General features: G+C 48.3%; 2 protein-coding genes across 2 annotated transcripts; both read right to left on the reverse strand.

The window, feature by feature from the left end:
• Positions 1 to 562: 562 nt before the first annotated feature.
• LOC115404051 (calcium-activated potassium channel subunit beta-4) lies at positions 563 to 6,966 on the reverse strand. The gene is made up of 4 exons (XM_030113190.1): positions 6,699 to 6,966; positions 3,686 to 3,856; positions 2,326 to 2,453; positions 563 to 1,953 (listed from the first exon to the last, which is right to left on the reverse strand). The coding sequence occupies exons 1-4, from the start codon at positions 6,861 to 6,863 to the stop codon at positions 1,623 to 1,625; spliced, it is 795 nt and encodes a 264-aa protein (XP_029969050.1). The 5' UTR covers positions 6,864 to 6,966; the 3' UTR covers positions 563 to 1,622.
• Positions 6,967 to 10,510: 3,544 nt separating this feature from the next.
• LOC115404013 (CCR4-NOT transcription complex subunit 2-like) lies at positions 10,511 to 16,493 on the reverse strand. The gene is made up of 15 exons (XM_030113145.1): positions 16,410 to 16,493; positions 15,096 to 15,227; positions 14,292 to 14,364; positions 13,829 to 13,952; positions 13,498 to 13,734; positions 13,216 to 13,295; positions 12,917 to 13,042; positions 12,683 to 12,813; positions 12,480 to 12,600; positions 12,241 to 12,397; positions 12,063 to 12,124; positions 11,895 to 11,944; positions 11,646 to 11,746; positions 11,419 to 11,563; positions 10,511 to 11,120 (listed from the first exon to the last, which is right to left on the reverse strand). The coding sequence occupies exons 2-15, from the start codon at positions 15,213 to 15,215 to the stop codon at positions 11,034 to 11,036; spliced, it is 1,614 nt and encodes a 537-aa protein (XP_029969005.1). The 5' UTR covers positions 15,216 to 15,227; positions 16,410 to 16,493; the 3' UTR covers positions 10,511 to 11,033.
• Between the last annotated feature and the right edge of the window lie 1,718 nt (positions 16,494 to 18,211).

Here is an 18,211-nt window from a genome sequence, read left to right on the forward strand (position 1 = left end):
TGTAGAGCAGAAAACCAGCGTTCAGTTGCTACAGATCAGCTTTATGGCTTCATATAGAAAATCTAACCTTACAGTAAAAGTTCATCTGGAATACAAAAACCTGCTACAATGGAGCTACGGATTCTTTGGAGAGGACGAATGTTCAGAGGGAAGAACAGAAAACAGCAGGTTTCCCAGAAGTTTCCACCGAGCTGGACTCTGCGTTATTCCACAGAAAAACAACCTTTACAGACAAAACACGAACAAAACTCTTCAATTACCTGATGAGTTCACACATTTAGAACAAAAAAAGACACCACAAACATTTTAATCTTCACCACAGAAAATTGATTGTTTTATGCAGTTTTTTCCTACGCATAAATAAAAAACTTCTGTTGTGCTTCTGAAACTTAAAAACATAAAACCAACCCTAAGAACGTCGAACTCTATTGAAGCTAAACTAACCGCGGCCGCGCAGCCCTGTAATACCACTTCGTACCAGCAGGTGTCTCCGTGATTCTGAAGAAATGTGAAAAATCACACACTGCCATTCAGAACTGCTACAAGTTAAAACGCTACACGGTGTTTTTAAATACGTTCTGATATTCTACAAGTTTGTGGTATAAATGTCACAACTAAGCTGGAATGTGTATTTTTTTTGTGTGTGTATCAGATTGTTTTTAAAGTTTTTAAATCCAGGCCAGACACTTTTTAGTGATCATGATACATTCACGTGGTATGAAGAGAAACCCGACGTCAACAGCTCAACCTGGGAGGAAACAAGAAAACCGGGTCGCTCCAGAAAGGAGTGAGACGCTTCCTGTTTCAGACGGCAGAAACCAAATCCTCAGGAAAACTCATTCAGTGTCTGTGGTCCTCAGATTAATGCTAATGCTAATGCTAATGCTAAAGGTAATGCTCATGCTAATGCTTCCCGCTCAGTGTGTTTCTCTCTCTGTCCCTCAGTTCTATCGTCAGTTTGTTGGTTTTTCCTGCCGTCAGGTTCAGGTCGAGGAGGAGCTGCTCATGGGCCCTACGGCAGTCCCACCATGTGTTCCAACACGGCAGCGACTGACAGCATGGCTTTGACCGTTTAAAAATGTCTTCAGTGATCAGTTTAGAAATACGTCCAGGTTCGTCTTCACATTCAGAACCAAATGTCCAGAATCAGTCAGGAAATCAGAGTCAAGTCTGAAAACGCTGTCGTGTAAACGGGGATTCAGACCGGGGTCATAGGGTCAAGAGCTGCAGTCCAGGAGTCGCTGAACCAGAGTCAGAGTCAGAGAGTCGCTCCAATTTGCTCAGGACTGTACCGAATGAGTCAGATGATTCTGCTGCTCGAGGTTTTTGGTGAACCTGACGCTGTTTTCACTTTTTCTCCAAACATCCACAGTGACTTCTGACTGTTTTCAGGCGGTTGTTTCAATATTTCAGATTATTCTTAGTTTTTGCTAAAAAACAGAAAAGAAAAAGTTTTCAGGTGAAGGCTGTGTTTCCTCTGAGGTCACTTCCTGTTCTCTGACTTCCTGTTTGAAGGTCAAAGTTTGCCGGAGACGTAAACGCTTTTAAAAGTCGTAAATGACTCTTGTTGGGTCGGGTCAGAGTTTCTGTCTCTACTGGTGAGCGGCGCCTCCTGCTGGCGGTCAGTGCTCGCGGTCGCGGCGCCGCACCGGCACGTCGAACAGCGGCAGGCCCCTGGAGGGCGAGGCCGCCTCGGGCTCGGCGGCGAGGGCGGCGCCCCCCGCCACCTTGGCGGCGCCGCGCTCGGTGGGCGAGGCGGCGGCGGACAGGTCCTGGCACACCTCGTACGAACACTTCCTCTTCTGCAGCGCCTCGGCGCGGGCGGCGAGCGAGCGAGCGCACACGGTCAGCAGCACGATGAGCGAGCCCAGCAGCAGCGACACCGTCGGCCACAAGACGCAGTGCAGCAGGACGCCGGCGTCATGGGAACGGCGCCACAGGACGTCGTCCGGCCTGAGAGAGAGAGAGGGAGGGAGAGAGGGAGAGAGAGGGAGAGGGAGGGGAGAGAGAGGAGAGGGAGAGAGAGGAGAGAGAGAGGGAGGGGAGAGAGAGGAGAGGGAGAGAGAGGAGAGGGAGAGGGAGGGGAGAGAGAGGAGAGGGAGAGAGAGGAGAGAGAGAGGGAGGGGAGAGAGAGGAGAGGGAGAGAGAGGAGAGGGAGAGGGAGGGGAGAGAGAGGAGAGGGAGAAAGGGAGAGAAGGGGGAGAGGGAGAGAGAGAGAGGGAGGGAGGGGGGGACAGAGAGAGGAGGGTGAGAGAGGGAATGAGTGAGTGAGTGAGTGAGTGACAAAGGAGAGAGTCAGTGAGGGAGTGAGGGAGTGAGTCTCACCTCCTCTGCTGGTTGAAGAAGCAGGTGAAGGACTGACTGCTGACCTCCTTGTTGAAGTAGTTTTCCCACCACAGCACGCTGTCCCTGTTCTTCTGGTTGTCTCTCTCACACGGGGGGACGTACGAGCACTGGGGGTCAAACGGCTGTTATTCACCGACGAGAGCAGCGACATGTTGAACAGTCACGTAAGTAACAGCATGGATGACATGTTTACGATGTGTAACGGAACATCTCCAGAAGGACGATGCAACACACAAGCAGACCTCAGTAACACCCGGCAGGAAGGTGATTCACCACCGAGGAGTTCATGACCCCGCTGCTGCTGCTGCTGCTGCTGCTGCTGCTGCTGCTGCTGCTGATGATGATGATGATGATGAGGAAGATGATGAGGAAGAGGCTATTACGGATGATGTCACCTTTACAGTCACCGCTCCGGTGAGTGGCAGCAGTAATGACCCAGCTGGAGCTGCTGTTTATGTTACAGTAGCAGGTCGAATTAATTACAGCTACGGTTGACGTTAACGGGGAAGTTACAGTCGCTGCCGTTATAATTAGTGCTGAGCGGCTGAATGTCACGTCAGTCAGGAGGCCTGCAGGCAGCTGAGCTAACGAGTCACCACCTACAGGCCACGGCAGCCTCATTAACACACACACACACACACACACACACACACACACACAGACACAGGTCCAGACTGCAGCACAGTCCACCTGGAAAATCGCGGCTCAGATGACATAATGATCATGTGACCCGTCGGGTGAGGAGGAAGAAAATGATCCTGCTGTAAAAAGTATTTTTACGTTTTATTGAGGTTAAAATGTTTAAAATAAGTTGTTAAACGTGCGCAGCTGCGACTCCAGCGTCGTCTGAGAGCAGACCCACGTCACACACACCCCCACCCCCCAGCCCTCTCAACGCCACACTGTCACATCACCCGTCACCATGGCGACAGAGCAGCTTCGACGAAGCGCCGTCTCTCCTCCTCTATATTTACTCTGTTACCATGGCGACGCCCCAGACCGGGATCCCGCTGCTGGCGTTCATGTCTTTCTCCAGGCTGCTGCAGGGCCTCACAGCAGGGGGCCGCCTGCAGGACGCGTGGATCCGGCTCCAGATACACACCGACAGTCTGAACCGAACGCTGTCAAATTAAAACCTGTTGCTTTGATTTACAACTAACACTGCATTCATTCTAGATGAGACTTTTGAACATAAGAACTGTGGGTTCTAGCGAGACGTGGTCCCCCCCCACACACACACACACACACACACCCCACACTGCTGCTGGTGATCTCACCGCGACCACAAGAGGGCGACAGAAGCGTGACCCGATGATGCTGGATGTTTCGGAGCCTGTACCTTGGGGTTGAGGACCAGCTGCTGCTCGTCAAAGTGCAGCAGGGCCACTGAGTTCGACTCCGAGTTATTGACAAAGATCTGCAGGCACGGATACAGAGACGTCCCCCGACAGTCCAGACCGCACGTGAAGACACACTCGAACATCTCCTCAGGACGCAGCACAGACACCACCTGATGAGGAGCAGGAGCAGGAAGACAGTGGGGCGATCAGGAGGAGGAGGAGGAGGAGGAGGAGGAGGAAGGGGAGGGAAGCATCATTTGGGACGGGGTTGGTTTTGATAGAACATGTTTACTTTGGATGTTTTTTCATCTGTCTGTGATCTCCGTTTACACAACGTTCTCAAGTGGAAACAAAAAACCCTGCTGGAGTTTCGGGTGTCTGTTTGCAGGACAGTACTCAGAGCCAGTGAAAATGCAACTTTTGAAAACAGATTGCAAGGTGGAACTTTTTGAAAGTGCTCAGACTCCATCTCCATGTAGGTGGGGAAAAGGGTGCGTCGCACACATCACTGTAGAGAAAGGTTCTTCTGCAGAGCCGTGATGGGGTGTGACGACGGAGTGTCATGACTCCCGTTCCTTCCTCTCCTGAGATCTGCTAGATTTGAGAGTCATAGCGATCCAAGCGGCATCTGTCAATACGCATGTCCGTGTTCTCGTCGTTAATGTTAGCAGTGTATTGTTCTGTACTGTGTAGATCCTAAAATACCCTTCAGCGCCCCCCATGGCTCAAAACCTATCAGCCCAAGAAGAACATAGAGCAGAGCCTCCAACAGCTATCAGCTGATTTCTGTACTGACTGTCATTCGAGCAAGCTGTCAAAACTCACCATACAATATCCAAACACAACAAGACACGTGAACACACGCAGCATGTGAAGACAACATATGCAAACACAGCATGTAGCATGACATGTAGAACAACCAGTGTTGGGCAAGTTACTTTTAAAAAGTAATTAGTTGTAGTTACTAGTTACTTCTTCAAAAAAGTAACTGAGTTAATAATTGAGTTATATTTCAAAAGTAACTAATTACTAGGCAAAGTAACTACTGTACTGCTGCTCTTAAAAGAAACATATCTAAATATGTCAAAGAATGTGGATCCCTCTTAATGGAAGCATGTTCAGTTATTTGTTATAAAAGTGAATTTATGATGAATGAAATAAATGGACACCTGATAGAATACATTTTGAACATGAAATGCTACATTAATCTAAATTATTCAAACACTGCTCTGTGATAATATGAGACAAGACACCAATCAAAATTGATTTGTGACTGTAGATATGATTTCTACATTAATTTTGCAAAAGTCAATAGATGTATGTCAGTAGACGTCTGTATTTCCATTCAAAAGCTGCCTTTGAATGATCAGGCTCTATGGCTGTATCTCTATCATGTCACATGACACACTTTACACAAATACACTTCCTTCTTTCTGTCTGATGACGTCATTTGGAACCTTCCTGACTGAGGAGTTGGCAACATTGTATCAGTTTTAAATGATGTCATCATGTAGTTTGACCTAGACATGCAAATGAGCAGCCATACAAACTACATGATGACATCATTCCTGACTGAAGACTTGGCAACAATGTATCTGTTTCAAAGCAACATTGTTTTGTTATGTGTGTTTTTTTTTTTTTTTTTTTTACAAAACACAATAAACCGCATCATGTTTAATTATTAAGCATTAAATGAAAGTTTTATCTTTATTACTATTATCAGTATTATCATTATTACTACTGCAACAACCCCTCATCAGCAGCAGGGTCAAACTACCCGGTCTCGCTCACGTTCCCTGTTAGTAGGTGAAGAATCCAACGTTTGGTTCAAAAAGCGACGTCACAAAGAACGCTTGGCAGCAACAAGCCGGTTATTCCAGTGGTAACTTTTCTGACTCCTGCTTACAACCCATGAGGCCCTCCTACACACTCGGTATTCATACCAAAAATCAAGATCAAGCTTTCGCCCTTCTGCTCTACGGGAGCGTTCTGTCCTCCCTGAGCTCGTCTCAGGACACCTGCGTTCCAGTCGACAGGTGTACCGGCCCAGAACTCCAGAACCCATCAGAACCGCGCCTCGTATCACTGTCAGTAACCATAACGGCGTTTCAACGCTGGCAAAAGTAATTAGTTAGATTACTTGTTACCAAAAATAGTAACGTCATTTATGTTAACACAATTACTCCCATCGCTGAAAACAACACATCAAACAACACAAAATGTGAGCAAAAGAACACAACACAAAAAACTACAAACAAAACACAACAACAGCGTGTAAGATCATACACATTAACACACTATATGAACAACACACTGATGCCAGAGAACACCTTACTGACGTTAGTACAAAAACACAGAAACAGGGATGTTAATGCGAAGAGTGATTTTAGTGTGATTTCAAATATACATGGATGTTAATACAATTACAGACTGGTGTTAAAACACACAGTGATGCTACAAACACAGATGTTAACACAAACACACACTGATGTTAGTACAGATACACATGGATGTTGTTAACACAAACACACACTGATGTTGATACAAATACAGACTGATGTTCAAACAGATAGTGATTCTAGTACAAACACACACTGATGTTGGTACAAACACACACACTGATGTTAGAAAAACACACTGATGCTGGAGCAAACAGAAGCAAGAAGATCAAGGCAACAGAAAACAAACTACTCAGTTCAGTGAAAGTCGGAGAAGCAGAGCGCGCGTTGGTACTGTGACAGCAGACTTTTACTGACTCGGAGAGTAAATCTCATTTTCCTTCAGATCGTCAGTATTACTCCAGTATGAGTTTGATCCTGTCTGTAACGTCAGTGATGTGCTGATAAATAAGAAGCACGTCCACACCTCAGCACTCCGTGACAGGAACAGACAGATCAGGTGGTTGAAACACTGAACGGATCACGGCCACCGACACCGAGCCGAGCCCCGGATCGGCTGCCCGCGGTCCTCCCGGTCCTCCCGGTCCTCCCCGGTCCCTGCGCCCGGGCTCACCGTGCAGTTGGCCGGCTTGCTCTGCAGGCTGTGCAGCGTCGGGCTGAGCCAGCAGAAGCCCAGGATGAAGAGGCTGAGGATCCCGCAGGCGATCAGGAACAGACCCAGCCGGATGCTCTTGTCCTCCGCCTCCGAGTACTCGTACGACACCCGGATCTTCGCCATGGCAGCCCGCGGACCTCCGCCGGCCGGGAGCGGAGGATGGAGCGGATGAGCGGAGGAGGAGGAGGAGGAGGAGGAGGAGGAGCAGGAGGAGGAGGAGGAGGAGGAGGAGACAAACTGTTGAGTTCATACACAGAGTGTGTCTCCTTCCGGCTTCACTTCTCCATCATCCATCATCTCTTTATATTTCACCTCCTCCTCCTGTTCCTCCTCCTCCTCCTCCTCCTCCTCCTCCTCCTCCTCCTCCTCCTCCTCCTCCTCCTCTTCCTCCTCCTCCTCCTCGGTTCCTCCCGGAGGAACAAAGTGTTTCTTCAACGATGCACAGGTTCCACAGTCAGTTTGGACCAAGTTTCATGAAAACTTGTCATTAAACTCCTGATTCTAGAACTCCTCCTGAGGTTCTGAACTTCTGATGTAGAACACTCCTCAGTGTCCATCTGAAGAAACAAGAGCGACCAGGTATTTTATTTTTCCATAAAGCAGAATAAAGGAGGTTCAGAGGGAGATCAAAATCTTAAAAATCTCCAAGTGCAGCTCGAGGTTGTACTTTGTATGTACTGACAGTTTATTGCGAGGTGAAGGCTGAGGATCCAGCTCTTCCATAAAAACTGCTTTTGGGTTTTTGCCCTTATTGCCCTGGGGTCAAAGTTCATAAAGAAGGTGTGAGGAGTCCATGATGATGCCTGTCTTTTTAAATTCCCTTTGCATTTGATTTTGTGGCTGATATTTCAATCATTTCAAACTATGATTTTCTCATTTATTCTAGTCCACTTCTAGCTTCCTCTTTTAATATTGACCAGATCTTACAGAATGTTAACATATTTTTTTCTCTTTTTAGAAATTGTGAAGCACTTTGAGCTGTGTTATATGTATGGAAGCTTTAATATATTGTTAGTATAATTATTTCTTTGCACTCAGTAGTGATGTTGATCCATCTACCAGTGAATAACGGGCTGTGGAGGCGAGGCGAGGCGAGGCGAGGCGAGGCGAGGCGAGGCGAGGCGAGGCCTGCTGTCTGAAGCTCCTTCCTGCAGAGCTGCTGCTCGCTCGGCGCCCCAGAAACTTCAGAGGGCAGCTCACATTTTTAGAGCAACGCCGCCGATTCTCACGAGACGCATCCGGCTCTGCAGCGTGAGAGAATCTAGAAGGTCCAGACGCTGCTGTGGCTGAAGCCAGAGGGAGGAGGCATCAGCGCTGAAGACATTCTGATTGTTTCATCTGTGCTCCTGTCAGAATGAGGCTGAGGCCGGACGCCAACAGAGGACCATCTGAGGTTTCCACATTGATCGGAGTGTGTTAAATACAGAAGAGCGATCTGCGGGCAGGTCTTTACTGTGCACACACACACACACACACACACCCTGCAGGAGTCTGTAAACTTTGGTCTCTCTCCGCCGCTCCACCGACTGCTTGTTACAAACTACAGGAGTTAAGCTTCTTAACGGAGGGGAGCAAAAACATGGCCGACATGACTGTGGACGTCAGCACCGTTTAACACACACACACACACACACACACACACACACACACACACACACACACACACACACACACACACACACACACACACACACACACACACACACACACACACACACACACACACACGTGTTGACCTGCAGGGGGCAGCAGAGTGCACTCAGCCTTAGTAATCAGGGAGGCATGTGGCAGGATTATTATCATCTGTGCAGATCAAAAGATTACAAATAACACACACACACACACACACACACACACACACACACACACACACACACACAGAGCAGGTTTTTCGGAGTCAGATGGAGGGGAAGAGAGCAGCTGCATTCTGGGAGGACGTCTCTGCACACAATCACAACAAATGGACAAACGCAGGGATGTGCCAGAGATGGAGGACACTCGGATGTCTTCAAGGTGAAAGGTCAACCCAAAGAAAAGGGAAAACACTCAATGTGACAAAACACAGTCATGGCGCCCCCGTGTGGACATCAGAGGAATTTTGCACAAACATCCATTAAACAAAAAAGCGGTGAAATAAAGACAAAACCAACAAAAACCAAAGGAGCATCAGAGACGGACGACAGGAAACGATCCAGAACTTACCCCAGGAAACAGGAAGTGAACTGACAATCGTTGCATCATCAGGAAGTCAAACAGGAAGTGAGGGAGTCTGGAGCCGAGGTCGGGTTTCATTAGCAGAATATTTATTTTTGTCCTAATAAAACACTAGCTGCCATGTTTCAGAAAACAGCCCACGGCCAAGTGCCTCAGTCCCTCGTCCAATCACGGCCCCTCGCGCGGCAGCCGGGGGCGTGTCCTTGGCTATTTGCTGTTGCTGGCCCCAGTTGTCAGGACAACCGACTCCGACGGACGGTCGGCGCAGGTCCTCTGTCTCCACGGTAACGGGGAATATTGCGTTTGATGTGGCTGCCGGTGGAGGACGGGGGGAGGGAGGGGGGGGGGGGGGGTTCTTATGTTTTTAGAGTTTTTTTAATAAAACGAAGAAATGCTGCCTGGTGCCGATGAATGGATCTTGATAGAAAAAAAAACATGGCCGCCCACTGGACGAGACTGACGGATTACGGCGGTAAACTGAAGCCCTCGCCGGCTTTTTTCCGGAGGAATCTGCCCTCATGAGTTCAACTTCTTCATGACTTTAATGCCAAAACTGCTGATTCTCTACAGAAGGCTAATTAGCCTAGCTTAGCATAAGACAACTGGAACAGTGGAGACGTTGGTCCAGCTAGAACATCCTGGCAAACAGACGATGTTCTGACGTGAATTTGACAATTCTGCTTCATTTTCTAAGCAACAGCCAGAAGCAGGCTCAGACTTTATGTTTCTCAGTCTGGATGCTAAACTACGCTAATCGCCTTCGGGCAACACTTCCACATTTGGCATCGGGACGTCAGAGATTTGACTGTTAGGGGGTGGAAAACAAGTCTCTGCAGGAGACTCAAAGCCACATCGAGGACGTACTGTTTTCACTGTGATTGATTTGATTGTTGGGGGGCAAGAAATCAGGAGATAGCCCGTCAGCAGAAAGCCAGAGTGTCAGAGTGAAGCTGAACTATTATAAAAAAAAAAAAGTGAAGGAAAAAAAGAAAACTGACATAAAATTAACAAAATAAAAAAAATGAATTGGATAAAAGTGAAATACTGTGTGAGTTCAATGTAATGTTTATAAGGACCTGCAGGGTTTTTGTTATTGTCAACAAATCTGGAAGTGAATCCAGCTGGAGGTGAATCCAACAGACGGAGGACTTTCACTTCGAGCAAAAAACCCGGAAAAGAGGAAAAAGATCTGAAATGCATCCTCCTGCTGAGAAAATGAAAAACACCACTGAGGTGGTTTTGTCTTCTGAAGGGAAACACTTTGAGTTCAAATGTTATTTTAAAAGTACTTCCGTGAAAGTACGTGTAAGAGTTAAAAAAGATAAAAAACTGTAAAATGCTGTAGTGGAGATAAAAGGTGGATTTATCCACCGCGCCTTTTAACGAGGATCAGCTTATTCATACAAAAATAAAGCGTAGAAAGTGTTAAAAGTGCTCCTGTGGTCCTGAATCAGGTGCAGCTCGAAATGTGTGTGTGTGTGTGTGTGTGTGTGTGTGGTTTGTTGACAACAACAAAAATACTTCAACTTATAACATTAACATCAACCAAAACTATCTTTTTCTTTATTTTATTATAAAACAGTGCTACAATGTACATCACTGTCAGCTGGCCCGTGTGTGTGTGTGTGTGTGTGTGTGTGTGTGTGTGTGTGTGTGTGTGTGTGTGTGTGTGTGTGTCTCAGTGATAGTGATTTACTGCTGTGGTGACACTTGTAGATTTTAAGACTCAACAGAAAACAAGACAGACTTGCTCAGATAATTGAACACGCTGCTGCCTCTGTGTGTGTGTGTGTGTGTGTGTGTGTGTGTGTGTGTGTGTGTGTGTGTGTGTGTGTGTGTGTGTGTTTGAAAACAGATCAACCAAGCCAGGAAGTGTGAAATAAAAATTTTTAAAAAACAAGGAAAAAGATGAGGTAAGGAAAAGTAAAATGATGAGAGTCTATTGGACGGGAGCGAGCGGGGATCTCCGTCCTGAGTCCTGATAGGCCAGATTCAGTGTGGGTGGGACAACCTACAGGGCGCTGATGATTGATGAGCCGGGAGGGCCAATGGCAGGCAGGCGGGGGGAGGCGGAGCCAATCAGAAGGCCTGCTGGGCGGGATTGTAGTTGAAGGTGGAGGGAACATGAGGTCTCTCTTCTAGTTTGTCATATTCCAGATGAAACTCCTGAAATCCAGCAGCGGAGGGACAGCAGGGTCAGCATCATCATCATCGTCATCATCATCGTCATCATCGTCATCATCGTCATCATCATCATCATCATCATCATCATCGTCATCATCATCATCGACGACGGACAACCGAGGCTCCTACAACACGTCACACCGCTGCTCTGAAGGTCAATGACCTTCTACCAGAACTTCAGCAAGGTCTCAGCTGGTTTATAGAAACAACGGTGAGAGGTCCGTCTGAGGTCACGTCACACACACACCTGGACACACAGCTAACTGGGCCGCCGCCTCACCTTGGCCACCTTTCTCCAGTTGAGGCAGTCGAAGAAGTAGTAGGTCCCTCTCTCGTAGGCGTTGGTCTTCAGTGTGGGCTCCATCCCCGGAGCTCTGGTGATCCACACCCTCTCCTCTTTGTGGTACCTCCAGTCCCTGTTGAACCTTCACACACACACAGGTCTGTGTTTGTACTGTTCTGAGAGTGTGTGTGTGTGTGTAGGTGTGTGTGGCGTGTGTGTCTTACAGCTCCACGGCAGCCAGCAGCTGCAGCAGGTCTCCTCCGTTCATGTAGTACAGGTAAAAGAGCAGGTCTTCTCCGTACCGAGACAGCTTGATGGCTGCCAGCTGCAGGAGACACGGGGCTCGGTTAGAGCGAGTCGTCCGCCGCCCCGCGGCTCACCGGCCCGGCGGCAGAGCGCCGAGACGCCGGGCCAATCAGCTTCAAGACAACACAGCAGATACAGGAGGGCAGAGCAAGGAGAGCCACTGGTACCTTGTCCCTGATGTGGATGTTGGTTAGATACTCTGAGGGCACGTGGAAGTCTGCAGGAAGATGGAACACACACACACACACACACACACACACACACAGCTGTAACTTGAGTTGAAACCCTCGACAGTGGCCGCTGTGATCAGAGCTGGAAAACACGCCCCCCCTCACCGATGTCCTGTGGTCTGCAGGGAGCTGAAGCCCACGGAGAAGCAAACTTAGGATACAGATTCCTGAAGAGAGGCAGAAGAACACACAGCTGTCACTTCACCGAAACCGACTCATGATTTTAACTGAATGAAAATTAAAACTATCAAAGTGCGTGTGTGTATGTGCGTGTGTGTCATACTCGGGGGAGTTGAGGTTCAGGCCTAGCGTGGTGAGGTCCGAGCCCAGAGCCAGGTGCACCATGCCTGGATCCGTCTCAGCCGCTCTGATGAACGTCAGCAGGCCGATCATCCCGAACTGGTCCGTTACCATGCCGACGGGGATGTTGGTGACCCTCCCTGTGAGGCACACACAGCAGGACAGTGACGTGTGTGCGTGCTTGTGTGTGTGTGTGTGTGTGTGATGTTTAATGCGCCTCACCGTCAGGAAGCACCTGGATCCCTTTCTTCTGCTGGTTGTTGTTGTTGGGGGCGGAGCTCTTATCACCAGGGAACTTTGGACCGTCGGCGCTGGAGCTGGACTTTCCTGAGGAGGTAACACTCTGGAGGCAGGAGCAGAGAAGAGCTGTGAGTCGCAGTGAGACGGCGGCAGCTCACATGAAGAAACGGCGGCGGGAATCGAACCGTTTTGCTGTCGTCGATGGTGCTGGTGGGGTCTTTAGTTTGGTAGTTGGGCCCCGGCAGAGCAGGGAAGTCCTCGTTATGGATGGAGAAGTCCTGAGACTGCTCACTGGACGGCTTGGTTACCATGCCAACTGGAGGGAAGCAGCCAGGGAGGTCAGACATCCACACACGGTCTGTGTGTGTGTGTGTGTGTGTGTGTGTGTGTGTGTGTGTGTGTGTGTGTGTGTTAGTTACCATAGGGTGCCCGACCGGCCAGCGGGTTGAGCAGCGGCGTGGGATTCGAACCTCCGTCCCTCCGACTCCGGTCAGCTAATGCAGGGAAATCTGACAGGTCCAAACCTGTCACATTCTCACTGCCGTCTGCGCGTGCACGCACACGCACACGCACACGCACACGCACACGCACACGCACACACACACACACACACACACACACACACACACACACACACACACACACCGGTGAGCACAGCACCCCCTACTGGACTCAGACGTGTCACGGCGAGCTGCGGTGCAGCGTGAGGAGCTCGTACCTGTGCCATTGAAGATGTTGTTGGAGAGCGAATTGTTCATGTTGAAGCCAGGATTCCTGTTCACACCGAACCCTGACATACTGACACACACACACACACAGACACACACACACACACACACACACACAATGACAATATTAGTAACAATGACTCACTCTGGTGAGTGGTGACATCACTGCAAGGAGCTGTGACAACACTATCACTGCGGTGGGCGGTGCCATCACTGTAGTGAGTGGTGACATCACTGCAGTGGGCGGTGACATCACTCTGGCAGGTTGCTACCTGTTGATGGTGAACGGCTGCCTCGCCTGCTGCTGCTTCGGCATCCCGATGATGCTCGGTGACGACCGGCTGGGACTCCCCAAACTGCCGCTCCTTCCTCCTCCGATTCCCCCGACTCCTCCGCCGCCTCCCCTCTCTCCGCCACCTCCTCCTGCCCCGATTCCCCCCGACTGCCCCGTCGGACCCCCGACCTGCTGACTGTGGTTCAGCACGCTGCTCCGCATGGGAAGGATCCCCCTGAGATAGAGGATGAAGGGGTGAGAGTAGTTTGTGACAATGCACACCATTGTGTGTGCGTGTCTGTGTGCACGTGTGTGTGTGTGTGTGTTACCTGCTGGGCGATGGAGGCGTGTTACTGTGTGACGACATCGGACCTCCTGATTGGTTCAATCCGCTGCGAGATAACTGAGGAGCTGTGCTGCTGTTCAGTGCCCTCATGGGGAAACCCAGTGCACCTGCATGCGCACACACACACACACACACACACACACACACACACACACACACACACACACACACACACACACACACACACACACACACACACACACACACACACACACACACACACACACACACACACAGGCCACAGAAGACCGACACGTCACCTCTGGACTGTCCGAATCTAGCTAAAGAGGATCAGCCTAAACAGATTTATCTTAGAGAATTACAAAGAGGTGAACAGGAAGTGACTGAGCCAGAAAGTGATAAACAAAGTCAGGGTGAGAGCTGTGACGATTGATGTGTATTCGATCATAATGTCAAAGGAAACAGACACACACACACACACTTACTCTGAGGGCCATACAAACTGGCTCCCAGCTGGGACAGCTGACCCGTAGAGGAGGCCGTAGACGACGATAACATCTGCACAGAGGACACAAGAACAGGATGGCATCACTTCATGCAAAGCAGCCTCAGGTAACCTCTGAGCCCGGTCCTGTCCTGAAGCAGCCCTCCATAGAGGAGAAACACAGGAAGAGCATCCCTTCGCTTTGCTTACACACACATTTTAATTTCAGAAACCTTTTTAATTGCGTCTTTGTATATCGGAGTTGCAGAGGGTTGAACAGGATGAAGCCTGGAAGAGTTGTAACTGTGCCTCAGCCCCGTTTACATGATAAGAATGCTCGCAGAGACTGAAGATGCAACTTTATGAAACCACCACTGAAGATGGAACCTTTTGAAAACGCTTCAACTCAATCTTGCTGCTACTCTGCATGTGTACCATGGCCGTGGTAATAGCTTCTTCTGCACAAGCGCAAGTAAATGAATAATAACATTTATGTCCAGGGTGTCGTAACTAACCGTTCATTTCCTCCTGGACGCATTAGTTTAATAGTTGAGTGACCCAGAATACAAATCCAACTTCGTTATCTGTCCATACGAATGTCCTTGTCACTGTTAATGCTTACAGCATGTGTTCATGGTCTCATTACAAAAACATAACCGACCTGTGATACTCCACACTAACTACATCATTTTTGATGTTTCCACATAAACACTAAACTTTTCTGAGACAAAAACATTAAATGATTCGTTTGCACTTGAAACATTGTTGTGTAGATGTGTTAGTGAGAAGCTGGAGGGACACTCACGTCTTTGTCGGGTCGGTGAGGGGGGAACATGGACTGCTGGCTGTAGTAGAGGCTCGTGTCATCGGCATAGTCGCTCTCCACCCCGCCCTCCATGAACTTCTTCCTGTTAGCACCAAACATGCCGCGTGTCACCTGAGTAAAGAGAGAGGGGAGGATTACTCAGGTGAGTGGAAATCTGAACAGGTGAACAGATGATCTGACCTGCAGGCAGCCCCATGAGTGCTCACAGTGAGAGGATGACATGAGGCTACCTGTCACCCTGCTGTGTTTGTTTGTCATGTCTGCAGGTAGACTTCTGTCTCAGTGAAACATCATGTGGTCACAATGTTTACAGTGAAGTCACAACAGACGTTTAATATCGGTGTAAGATTATTGTTAAGACAAGTGCAACTGGCAAACACAATTATTACTGATGATACGCAACTTTTAAACCCACAAATGCTGATTTCCTTCTTTCACACCAGATTTTCATGTCACCCAGTGTCCCTCTGTGCATCACTGCATCGGGACAGCATCACATTACCACATTACTGGGGCTCACAGTGTGAAGTTTTTGCTCCAATCAACAAAGCAGGTGGATCTCAGGTGTACAACCCGTGTGCACCGGCTAAACTGCGGCTAACGGAGTGGTTTCGTGAGTGTTTGAGAGCAGAAAAGGGACATTTTATTGATGAAAAGAGTGCACAACTCAACAAGGCTAACGGTGCACTGTTAGCCACACAGGCTAAAGCTAGCCCGCTAATCTGCTGATCACGATGAATAAATATACAATGAAAAGACTGGAGCTCGAGCAGCGGGAGGGGACCGGTGTCTACGGCTTTGAGTGTCCCGTATGGGTCCAGCACAAGCAGCGGAGATCGGCTGCAGCTCCCTGACAGGCTGCGGACCGTTCGAAGCCAATGCTAAACACCTAGCGTACGGAAGCTAACTGCTGCGCCCGTTGGAATACATGGGCTGTTAGGATGGAAGCTAACACGTTAGCTTAAGAGCTTCATGGCAAGAGAAAGCCGAGACGGGTGAAATGTTATATCAAACTCCCGTTACGGTGTGACTGCGGGGCTGCAGGTGGAGGTCGGGCCGTGCACCGGGCTTAGGGGACCGAGCGGCGGTGTTTGTGTCCGGGTTCGGGCCCGCGGAACCTCCGTTACTCCCTTCCCCGAAAACAACAACAAAAGCACCGCGACACGGCCGCTGCAGCCGCCGGGCTCCACGGCCCGGGGCCACCGGGGATTCCGCGGGGACCGAGTTAGTTTTAGTGGAGGTTTAAGTCGGTGTGAAATTTAAAAAGTATAAAAAAATAAAAGAAAAACTGACCGCATCAATCCGTGAGCCCCGGTACAGTCCAAGATGGCCGACATCTCCTCCACAGTCAGCGAGGATGCTGGGACGCCTCTCCGCCTGCTCTGCTCTGTGCTGCTCTGCTGCATTCTGCTCTGCTCTGTTCCATCATATTCCACTTCATTCCATCATATACTGATGTCTTCTGTTATATTCTATTGTTTCACCTCAAGATGATCAATTTCTGTTACTCTACTGTTTTTCTGATTTACTGTATTCTGTTCTTTGTTCTGTTTTCTTCTATTCTGCTGTCCTACAGCCTATTCACTCTATTCTATTCTGCTGTACTCTCCAGTACAGTCCTCTAATTTAATCAGCTCTGTTTATTTATGTTCTGCTGTATTCTAGTCCATTCTACTCAACTCTTTTATAGTCTACTCTGTGGTGTACTCCACTGTGTCTACACTGTACTACTCAACTCTATTCTGATCCCTCCCAATTTGGAATTGTTGTATTCCTCTTACTGTATTCTATAGATTCTACGAGCCTCCTTTTCCTTAGTTGTACTCTTTTCTGTGCAGCTCTGACCAATCTATTCTCTACACCTTACCACTGGTGAAGACACCTGAACTTTCCACAAATATGAGCTCAGACTCATCAGATACACAAAATATCACATTTAAACATTCTGTGAATACAAACTGGACAAAATCATGAAAACATCCTGACAGCCTCTGGTTGGGTCTGTTCAGGCTATCGGCTGTCAGAGTTGGTTGTGGGATACTCTAGCTTTGGCCTTCACTTGGTCTCGAACCCTTACATTCCTGGGGTGCTCTTGATTGGGTCTTGACTCGGTTTCAAAATAGAAATATATTTCCAGAAGTAAATTCTTTAAAAGGATCTTGACTAAAACACTAGTAGAAGAAGAATAAAATTGCCTTTACAGTTACTACTTAAACACAGCAAGTGTAATGATCAGGTGTACAAAAGAAAAAAAAACATAGTGTCTAAGAAAATAACAGAAATGGAAGTAGAAATGTGAAGAACTATTGCAAAAGTATGATCAGAATAAAGACATTTAAAAAAACAAAGCAAGTGGATGTCTTTGTGGGCGCTGTTCCGCTGGTGAACAGCAGGAGGCGCTAAGCACTGAACATTGACTCCGACACGCAGGCTGAGAGTGAAGGAGAAGAAGAAGAAACATGGCGGCGCTTTTCCCCTCGTTTCGTCTTTTCCATCTTTCCAAGAGTTTTTGCGGACAAACTGCAAACAGCAGCCCAGCGGTGCTGTACCGGACGCGGAGCGGAGCGTGTCCGCTCGCGGTTCCCGCGGAGTTTAACCGGCTGCACGCGGGGTTTTAGCGGGAGATCGCCAGTATTGAACACGATTCTCTCTATACGGCTCTCACGACGGGAGAGAAAACCTCAGCGCGTCTTTTGTCATTAAATCCTGTTACTTGTTTACATCTGAAAGCTACTGTCAAAAGACTTGAGGACTTTAAATAAATTAATACATTGATTATTTTGCAGTTTTCTTTGTCAGTGATTGAACATAATAAAACCAAACGATGCATGCAGTGAAAATGAAAACATGCTTTAAAAGGTAATGGGCCATTTTCACAGCTCCACTACTTCCTGAAATTAACTGTGCACATTCATTTCCTGTCTTGCGTTATTGGCCAAAATGATTAATCCAGGTGTGTCTTGTTGCAGCAGTCTAAACCAGACACACCTGGATTAATTAGTTTGGCCAATAATGTAAGACAGGAAATGAATGTGCACAGCTATTTTCAGAAAGTAGTGAAGCTGTGAAAATACCCCATTATACATTTATTAAGA

Source organism: Salarias fasciatus, chromosome 17 (assembly GCF_902148845.1).
Source record: "Salarias fasciatus chromosome 17, fSalaFa1.1, whole genome shotgun sequence".
Classification (NCBI taxonomy): Eukaryota; Metazoa; Chordata; class Actinopteri; order Blenniiformes; family Blenniidae; genus Salarias; species Salarias fasciatus.

Coding starts and splice junctions, on each gene's coding strand:
- LOC115404051 (XM_030113190.1), bottom strand. CDS start 6,863: ATGGCGAAGATCCGGGTGTCGTACGAGTACTCGGAGGCGGAGGACAAG. Junction 3,857..6,698: donor GCAAGCCGGCCAACTGCACG/GTGAGCCCGGGC, acceptor GCTCCTCATCAG/GTGGTGTCTGTGCTGCGTCC. Junction 2,454..3,685: donor AGCTGGTCCTCAACCCCAAG/GTACAGGCTCCG, acceptor TTTGACCCCCAG/TGCTCGTACGTCCCCCCGTG.
- LOC115404013 (XM_030113145.1), bottom strand. CDS start 15,215: ATGTTTGGTGCTAACAGGAAGAAGTTCATGGAGGGCGGGGTGGAGAGC. Junction 13,296..13,497: donor CAGCCGTTCACCATCAACAG/GTAGCAACCTGC, acceptor TGTGTGTGTCAG/TATGTCAGGGTTCGGTGTGA. Junction 11,564..11,645: donor CTGCTGGCTGCCGTGGAGCT/GTAAGACACACA, acceptor GTGTGTGTGAAG/GTTCAACAGGGACTGGAGGT.